Source organism: Eurypyga helias, unplaced genomic scaffold, assembly GCF_000690775.1.
Source record: "Eurypyga helias isolate BGI_N326 unplaced genomic scaffold, ASM69077v1 scaffold3280, whole genome shotgun sequence".
In the NCBI taxonomy this organism is placed as follows: Eukaryota; Metazoa; Chordata; class Aves; order Eurypygiformes; family Eurypygidae; genus Eurypyga; species Eurypyga helias.
In genome coordinates, this window is record NW_010224925.1 from 98521 (window position 1) to 108760 (window position 10240).

General features: G+C 36.6%; 1 protein-coding gene across 1 annotated transcript in view; it reads right to left on the reverse strand.

Moving 5' to 3' along the window:
• Positions 1-10240, reverse strand: part of LOC104506279 (activating signal cointegrator 1 complex subunit 3-like) — a gene marked incomplete at its 5' end in the record, with an annotated part of 133137 nt that overhangs the window by 89984 nt on the left and 32913 nt on the right. The window contains 1 exon segment of the mRNA XM_010147180.1: positions 2691-2810. Coding sequence (XP_010145482.1) covers positions 2691-2810 — 120 coding nt within the window.

Sequence of the window (10240 nt, forward strand, 5' to 3'; positions counted from 1 at the left end):
CCTCCTTTGCCACCCAAATTTCCCTGCCAATCTTTTGCCTTACATACAAAAAAGCTAAATTTGTAACAGCCGACTAACATTTTTTTTTACAAATACTAAAGGTTTAAACTTTAAAGGGAAGGTCACCAACTTGAAAAGTCTGTGAAACAATATTCCAGTCTAGAGAATCCATGCTTAGCACCCTTCTTGTTGAACTTGCATAATTAGCAATCCCACAGAGTAGAAGATCCAGCCTAGAACAACTTCAAGCCATACCCTTAAAAACAAGCCTTGGCATGTCCACAGCAAGAAACGGAGCAGGTCTGGAGTATACATATTGAAATTGAAGAATGCATATTATTATTCACGTTGTTTTCTCTGGCTAACTGAGAGAAGTGCTGGGGATAAGCTCTTCTACAGATGTTCTAAGCATAAACATACCGCTTATGGGGATAAAAAGCTTTGCTTAACTGTGGGACCACCGAAGAGTAGGACCAAAAAGAGGACAAAACAGACAAAGGGGTTACCTTAAAAAAACCCAGACACCTTTCCTTTGGAACCCTAAGAAAATGCCTTTAATGCATACCACAGGATTCACTAATATGACGCTCGCATTTTCTCCAGTTTTTCCTTCCGTTCTTTGTTCCGCCTTCCTGCTCATCATAAATTCTGGCCATTTTCCCAACTCAATAAAAGGCATTATTGGCATTTCTGACAAACAACTTGAAAAGTCACAAATCAAAGCTGTGGGCCTGAAGCAGCCTAGTCCTGGGCATGGCTAGGAAGGGGCTAGGTGGGGAATAGAACCATCCCAGAGACAACACGTGGGGTGCAGAACACGTTGGTGCGTGGCAGGTGCATGTCTCCCTGTGCAGTACAACACACCCCCTTTGTGTGAACAGGCTGGACCTTCTGTGCCCTACAGTAATTACTGGATGTGGTGAGTGCCTGTGGAAAGGGAAAGGGGAACAAGTTTGCATCTTCTCAGTGCCGCTGAACAGCTGGGAAGAGTGTGACCCACGATGGTTATACATGGATTCTGAATGGATAACTTTGGCTGTCCGCCAAAACGATAGAAACTGGCATGCTGCAACATTACCAAGAAACAATAAGATCCCAATTATGAAATTGGATACCTATAACTACAACAGAAGGAACAGAACTGCCTAAGTGAGCAGATCCGTGGTTGTGCCTGCATCTGGCACGATACCATCCGGATACTGCCTGTAACACATCAGCTTTGAAGTTTAAACTGGTTTATCTGGAAAATGAGGGGATTGCCGTTGGGTTTGCTCCTACATGAATGGATAACACTTCAAATTGTATCAAATTTGTTACTGCCTTAACACAAAAATAGGGATGTCTACTATTAGCACATCAAATCAGAAGGGGTAGAAAGGAGGTTAGTGGCAGGAAAAGACAAGTGCTGGCGATCTCCACCTTCTCAGCAGCTGAATAAAAACACAAAATCAAGGGGAGGGCGAGCAACTCTTGTTCATTATTTTTTAAATTTAGAAAAAAACATTTCTGTTAGTGTCTCATTATTTTTTTTCACCAGTTATTACCACCATGCTTGCATTTCTTTTCATCTAAAATTTGTTAATGACACTGGTTGAAAATACCTGATTTAAAAAAAAAGGAATTTACAGGAATGGGACAACAACATTCTTCTCACTAGCAAACCAATTCTTGCTTTTCATTTATCTATTACTTTGTGATTTGTGTTATATAGTATTATATTAACATATGGCAATGCACTCTAAGACTTCTTAGAGAAAACAGATTTGAGATGACCAGATATCTAAAGGTGTCTGCAGAAGCTTGTTTAGCCTTTAGCCTACCAACTTCCTCTGCAGCTTCCACTCTCAGACAAAAAGAGCTATCAAAAAAATATCCCTGACATATATCTTTACATGGTACAATGACAACTGCTGCTCACAATATCATGACATATTATGAAGCCACAAACCAGATTCAGGATATGCAAAATAAACTGCAGTTACCACACGCTTGAGAGTTTCACTTGCATTAGGCTCAATTACTGTATACAAACCACATTAACATGAAATACTTATAAACGGTTGTGCAGAAAAAAGTACCGTTTAGATAATCTGTAAACTCTTACCCAAAAACTACAGAAAATGAAAAAAAAACCTTGAAAAACACCTTATATAACTGTACTCTGATTTATATCATTGCACGGAATGCTTCTAAATACGCAAAAACAAAGAAATCAAAATAATTAAAAAAAAAAGTATAATTACTAAATCACAAGACAGAAAAAACCCCCAACCCAATTAAAAATGTGATTTTATAATTTGTGAGATGTCATGGGATGAAACATTCTAAAACAAAAGCTGACGGGGACAGAGGGTAAAGCAAGCAACCCAAGAATTGCTTTATTTAATCATTTATATCCAGGTTACAGTACTGAAACACTAACCACTGGCTGAGTTAGAGTGGCTGTCTGATAAGAACGAATCTTGTCCTTTGGAGCATAAGTTGGCAAGTGAAAAATGTATTTTTATGTGAACAGAAGGGGCCTCTTAATTTAGTGTTAAAAATACTCCACTACAGAAAATATCTTTTTCTAAGCATATTAAAAGAATTGCTGATGTCAGGTAAGTAGAAATAGCAAATATTTATCCTCACATCAGGGAAGGATTAGAGACCCAGAAGAGGTTACAGATTTTTTAAAATACATTTTATACCTGATAAGCTTTGTGACTGATGCCATATACTAATGGATTTGCTCTCATCCGTACATAAAGATAAGTGTAACTTATCCACTTTACTGCTTCTTCCACATTAGTGACTGTTCCAAGAGCAATCTGGAAATAGGAAAAGAGACAAAATTAAATCTGTATGTTACAGCTGAACATGAGTATTTGGCTGAAAACATAGGGAATTCTGAGCATTAGCACTAGATTAAAGAAAGTGTCAGCATGTTTCCAACTTAAAGTATTTTAAAATAAACATAGGACAATAACTTGAACCATTTACACATCTTCGTCTTACAAGCATCTAATAACATGGTATGTTCTGTGACATACACTGACCTACATGATCTTTCCTACACCACTTATTTTTACAATTAAAAATGATACTGAGCAAGCTTGCCACAAAAAACAGTGAATGCTCAGGGTAATTTAAAGAGTAGCTTTATGAAAGAAAAACAATTTACATTTGAGAGATTCATTTTTCATACCAATGTAAAAGCACTTTCTGGTTTGAGTCCTAAACCAAATGATACTGACAATCTTTAGGATTTTCTTCAGCATGGCCTCATAGTTGGCAATTTGTTTACACAGTTTCTACAAATAGTTTTCTCCTTTTGTATCTGGCAAGTCAAACATACAGGTACCCGCTACATTTTTGTTCTATAAAAGCACAGCAGAATTGAACAGGTAATATGTACACGTATATAAATGTATTTACGTATTTTTCAAGGCTAAATCAAATATACATGAAGTTTTTTTGCTAGGTGACTTTTTTGCCAATTCAATAGTTTTATCACCAAATTATTTACCACACACACACTTTAACTTGATAACTTCAGCTCTATTTTGTATTTGTTACACTCATGAGAAGCATTTCACTGCTTATTCCTGTTCACCTGATTTTACCAGGAGAATTTAGTATTTCCTGCATGTTCCATGAACAAATATTTTTTGGTTGTTGCTGGTTGTTTGAAACCAGAAAAAGTCCCTCCTAGTGAATTTTTGTGATCCGTTACTACATTTTTAAAGTTATTTTTGTTTTACTGGTGTTCAGATTTCATAGAAATGTTCCACATGACTTGGCAAAATATTAAAAAAAAACCCAAACAACTGTAAGTGATTTCATATGCATGTTCAGATCTAAGCATCTAGGCCTTAATAATAATACAGATATCTGGGGGAAGCCCCATTTTGTTGTTTTTCAAAGTATATAGCTACATAATGCACTGAAGTAGTTATGACACTCAATTCTTCATAGACTACTGCAGGGAAACATCTAATGCAGCCCACAGGTTATTATTACTCAATTTGCTACCCGGGTTAATTTCAGCATTTGCTTTCTTCCCACGATTCAAATATCTTGCAGCACACAACTTGAAAAAGCATAACAACATAGTCCAATAGTACATTTTCCACCAAACAACAACTTTCACAATCATGAAAACGTAAAATTCTCATTACCGATTACAGTGAAGTCTGTAATTTTAAAGAAATACACCCCTCACACACACTTGGTCTCATTTCTTCAAATATCTGATTACATTACTTGCAAATTAAATATTTCTGTAAGTTAAAACTGAGAGAAAAAAGTTATTATGACATACAACTGTGTTTCAGATATGGTACTGAAATGTAATACTGCACTTTCCTTCTTCCTCCAACTTTAATGAGTATTCACTCAGTAATATGCAGAGACAAAAACAAGAGACAACTTTAAATATTTGCTGCCATCTAGTGTGCAAATAAAGTCCTTATGGATTATTTGAAAACATACCTTCGTTAAACTAGTACAATGATTGAAGTTACCTTATTAACACAAACGCTTAAAACTAATTATGAAATAAATTATTTACAAAGTTAGGAGAGGACCTCTGTTCAGACCTAGGAAATGTAGTATTCATAAAATGAATAAATAGACAAGGTGATACTTTATTAAAATAAAGAAGAAAAAAGTTCTAAATTTTCCACTGTTTCCTCAAGCATGCATTACATATTTAGTTACAAACAGAATAATCAACAAGTAGAAATATTTACTGTGTTGACATTTACTACGTTTGATCGTACCCACAAACCACTTTTTTTTAATTGTTCGGATACAAGTAACTGTAGAAATCACGAAGTGAAAACTTGAGTACTACATTAATCCAACTCAGTGTCATTTTAAATGAAAGAAATCATCAGCATCACATATTTTTGACTAATTGTTCAATGGCTGATGTCACCTGCACTGAGTGATGTGCTTAGTAAGCTGCATTTTTGTTTGGTTTTTTTTTTTTTTTTTTTTTTAACAGAATGCATCCCACAGACTTTATCAAGTTGAAGAGTATTTCAGAGGAGGTGTTTTTGATTTTCAAAAAAGGATAAACAGATATATGCAGCATGGCATTTTGGGGGTAGTTTTTGTAAAATGAAGTTTTTCTCTGATATTTCTATACAGATTAGAAAAGGGCATAAATTATTACTAATATATAAAATCTAGTATTAAATACAGTAAATATATATAACATACTGCATTTTTTGCATAAGAATGTTTATTTGCCATTTTATTTGTATAATTGAGCCAGATTACGCTGATCAAAAATTTCTATATATGAATCAAATATTTGTGTTTAAGAGAAGAGAGCAAGAAATCTTTCTAACAACCTAATAAGCAGTTTTCTGTTTGCTCTGGAAACCAGTATTTTGAACCACCATAGCAGCATAAGAAGTTATGATGGTGTTATTCCTGTATGGCTTCTGAAATAATTTCTTAATGCTACTAGATTTTTCCCAGGTGGGACAGACTCTCCTCCAACCACACATGACCGAAGGACTGTTTGTAAGTAGAACCAAACTATCTAAGAGTTGCCATTATCTGTTAACTCCAGCAGAAGAAGGTGAGGGGAGAATGGATGAGGTTGCTGGTCTCACGCAGGTCAGGTCAGGGCCCTGGACACACCAGGAGCAGAACTTTAATTGCCCAGCCTACCATTTGCCCCATATCTCAGATTAGCCATTGAGACACCCGGCTCTTGGGTGATTTTATTGGCAGGGCTTTGAAGGAATTCTGTTGTCTCTTCTGAGAACCACAATAGTAGTCTGCTCCTTCAAGGTGAAAAACAGATTGGGAGGTTGGTCCAAATTAAACAAGTCACCACCTACCGTTCCTGGCTTCACAACAAAACTGTAAGGAAATGTAAGGAAAGGCACACCCCCTGGGAAAGGTATACCTGCTGTCTGGCACTGCAAACCCTCTATCAGTTTCTGGCTCTCTGAGGAAAGGAGGCGTCCCTGCAACAAGCTGGAGTCCAGCTGTGGATGTCAGGGAGGGCTCTATCAGGTGGAAACAATTAGGGAAGGAATGGTGACCTGCATTGTATGAGCTATTGATGATAGTTCCCAGATAAGTTAAAGTTTATGGTCTAATTAAACCACATCCCCTGCATCTCATCTTTCTTCCTGTATTGCCAGAAAATACAGCCGTAGGTATCTGCTGTTCACCAGCTGGTCAACTGACCCAGGACTCACTCCTCTCGACTAAGCACCCTAACCAGCTATTTATTTTATTCCTTTTACATTCCATTATGCCCAAAGGCACAATTTCAGCACAAAAGGAAAGGGGCACCTCCATGGCTGTGCTGATCATCACTGACCATTCTCAGTGGAACAAGGTGCTGAAACACATTCAAAGTCTTAATTTTGGTGTCAGCTCAATGAAGTTGGGCATATTTCAGCTTTTCACGCTGCGTAGCTTTCCCTAAGAACGAATGCGCCGGACATCAAGGCCAGAATGCTGTCTCCGACATCAGATACCGGCAAATGTTGAAGGGCAGAAACTGGCAACAAGAAGGAAGCACCACATGAATTTCTCCCAGATTTTTAAACTATTGCATCTCAAGGTCTTCAGTTAAAGGTTTTGCCTTTGCATTTAATATCTTCAAATGGATTTATATTCTATTTTTGTACAGTTTTTTGAACTAATCTACCTTTTAGATACAACTCCCTGCAGCAAAGAGTTCATTGGTCTAACCACGCAGCCTGGCATCCTTTTGTTTTCTGAACCTGCCACTTACTCATGTCAGCCAATACTTCTTGCTTCCTGTCTCTGGAGAGGTGTGATGTTTTGCCATGCCACTCCTTAATTCATAAAACTCTACCATATAATTTCTCCCATGCTCCTGTAATTTCCCATTTCTCTTTGTTCCTGTCTGAATTGTGCAAGCAAACCGGTGTGTTCCTTTCATAGAAGTTGATCTATTCCTTTGTCCATCCCCTCTGAAAATTTTCTGCTTCTAGAAAATTCATTTTGAAACAGGAATTAAAAATATCCTAATTGTTTTGCATCACTACCCATATCTTCTCTCCTGCACCAAACAAGCCTAGGTACAAAACTCAAGGCTCTGGATTCCACTTAGTGATTGTGTGGCTAGGATTACATATTGTATTGCCCCCAATACCTGAATCACTGCCTCATTCTTAACACCTACCTATTTCTGCCAAGAGACCTGGCCTAGATAAAGCAACTTCATATTCTCGCAGAAACTTGGAGTCTCCCCATATTTCCAAATGCTGCCTTTATTTTACTAGTTCCTCTTTCAGCTACTGATCTGTCTATAATAAATGAACAATTTAAACAATTCAGCTGTGTTTCTAGCCTTTAACTGGTTTCTCTTTACAACTACAGCATAAGCATTTGGATTCCCTGAATGACTTGTAGTAAAAGCAGACTCTGCTCCTAAAATATATCATTTTATTATATATCAGTGCAGATTTGCTGGTACTAACAACAGGCTCTGTTATGGCAAAGATGACAGTGGTCATAAGCTTACCGTATAAATTTCTGTAACAAATCAGTCAATAAACATGAATTTTGTCTCCATATAGTGCTACTGTTCCTTCCAGAGGGACAGTGTCTATAAAAGATGACCAAAACTGAATTTGCTTCCTATCTACTGATCAATGTGATGGCCTATGTTTTCAAATATATATGTATTTTTTTTTAGAATGCTGCAGCCTATGGAACAGTCATCTCCAGATAAACATAACAATTTCTAAAATACCTGTATCCGTCCCAGAGGATTCCACTAACTCAGGTCCAATCAGCATATATAAAAGTTTAGACTGACTCCAATTATAAAGAAATGATAAAATTACTTTCCAAAAAACCCCAACACAATAGCTCCTTGTAACTGCTCATAGTACAGATTTCCTGTAATCTGGCAGGTGCTAATTCTTCCTGGATGTCATGACAGAGGGATAAGTAACATCATATGTATCAGATGACAAAACGACCAGTGGTTTCATGCTCTTGTTACTCCATTGCTTTTCAGCATTTTCCATTGTTATTTCTACTAACGAGCATTTATCACAGCAATTAACAAAATTCTGACTGCCTCTTCAGCTGCTGTAACTGTACTGCAGCCACAGAATCTACAGTAATTTAAAGCCATGAGTACGCTGCTTTTTTCAGATAACACTACCATTACATAATGTAAATAAAGACTTATGTCTAAACTAGCTTGTCAGTCCCCAAACCCCACGTCCTGCTGCACCTAGAAGTGGTTTTTAATATACTGTACATCACATACTTCCTATATCTCGACTAGGTAAGTTTAGATGACTACCTCCTATGAAATGGAATTATTGTTCTATTCCATTATTTTTTATCTTATTTTGTTCTACTACTTTTACAGGGCTGGAGGATTAACTTCTTAATTTTATACCTTCAATGCAACCAAATAATTTTTGCAGAGTCTACTAGCAATATTTTTCAGAGTAGTACTTGTACTTCAGAGTACTGTTTTTCAGAGTAATATTTTTCAGACTACTACTCAATTACTGTTAAATGTCCCTAAATTTCTACTGAAATTTCCTCTACTCCTGGGAAGAATTTCAGGAATGTATACACATTTGAAATGAAACTACTTAGCAGAAATACATGTTTCCTGGAAAAACAAATCCTTCTCTTTTTAGGTAGAAATCTAAATAAAGCTTCATGAGTAAGATTGCTTTTACTGTTGTCAGTCATGTGAAATTGATGCAACTGATGTTTTTTCTTTATTAGTGTTTCATAATTACTGTAGACCCACAGAACCCTTTCTTCTTTGAATGCCTTGCTTTTTGGTACTTTTCTTTCCCCTCCCATGAATTGTCCATTTGGACATACTCAGCTGGTACTACAGAACAGTATTTACCTTTCCAAGACTTCAGTGATTTTTTGTTTTTAACAGCTTTAATGCTAGTAGAGTGCTTACTATTAATTGCATTTTGTGTGTGTGTGTGTGTGTGTGTGTGTGTAGAAAGAAAGAAGATACCATTACCTTTAAAAACTGCTGTTAAAATAACAAGCTTGGGACAAATTACAATTGTTTTGTACTCAAACCACTCAGCCACGTTAGTTCCACCTTCAATGTGTTTCTTGGTGCTAACTGCACACAAGTCAAGGCTAGCAGCAGTTTGGTACCTTAATTTATAGTACAGAAACATATAGAAAAATACAAGCAGACATTTGCTACATTATAAATATTTTGTTAAGCCATTCTAAATACTTCCTGTGAGATAAACACCTAGCACTTAAAACTAAGCATGTGGAATCTGTACAGTGCAGAAGGAAGAAGGGGACAAGAATCCTGAAGTGTAACTGTAACTAAATACATCTTTTCTTTGATACTAAAAATAGAATTACTTTTAGATTATACTTTTTTTTTTTCCTCTTTAAGCTTATATATCATCTCTGCTTTCTGTTCTTGCTGGAAAATCTTTGCATTTTGGAACTACACCTCAGAGCAGAGGAATAACATGCTTCCCATTAAAACCTTTCTCTCTCTGCAGAAATTAGTAGCTTACATCTCATACTTTCTTAACTAAGCATTCTCAGCTGAGAGGAAAGAAATAGGACTGGAATTCCTGGTTGATCAAGTCAAATCTTTTCGTTATATGTAATCACATCCTCCATACAAATACCATCACTTATTACAAAATCTTCACCATAGAAAAAAATTAATACTTTTTTCTCCACCACTGCTAAAAGACAGACTGTTCCAGATCTTATATTCCAGGCAAGCTTATTTATGAACCAGGTGATTAATTATTGTACTGGTATTGGCCAAAAATTTTTTTTTCTTTTCTCTTATTCACTTCTAGTTCCAGAGAGCTGTTGTACCTCCTTTGAAACTTTGTTTTGCTAAGTTACCAACAAGATTTTTTTATGTCAGTAAAGCATTTTCCCCATAAAAGCTAGCATTTCTGCTTTAGCTCTATGGAATGCTTGAGAATTCTGGTATATTTCAGGTGGGCACACCAGCACATCCACACACCTTCTGGACAACTGGGAGCAACACAGACCAAGCCTGAAAAACAGTAGCATAGAGCCATGCCATTGGTTTTTCACAGTAAGTCAAGCACAGAGATCTTCTCTGACCCAGTTCACAAGAAGTGCTTATTATGTCATTGTTCTTGTAATTCTTCACAGTCCTGAAGGTGACATGGGAGGAATAGAATCACAGAATCATGGAATGGTTGGGGTTGGAAGGGACCTTAAAGACCATCCAGTTCCAACCCCC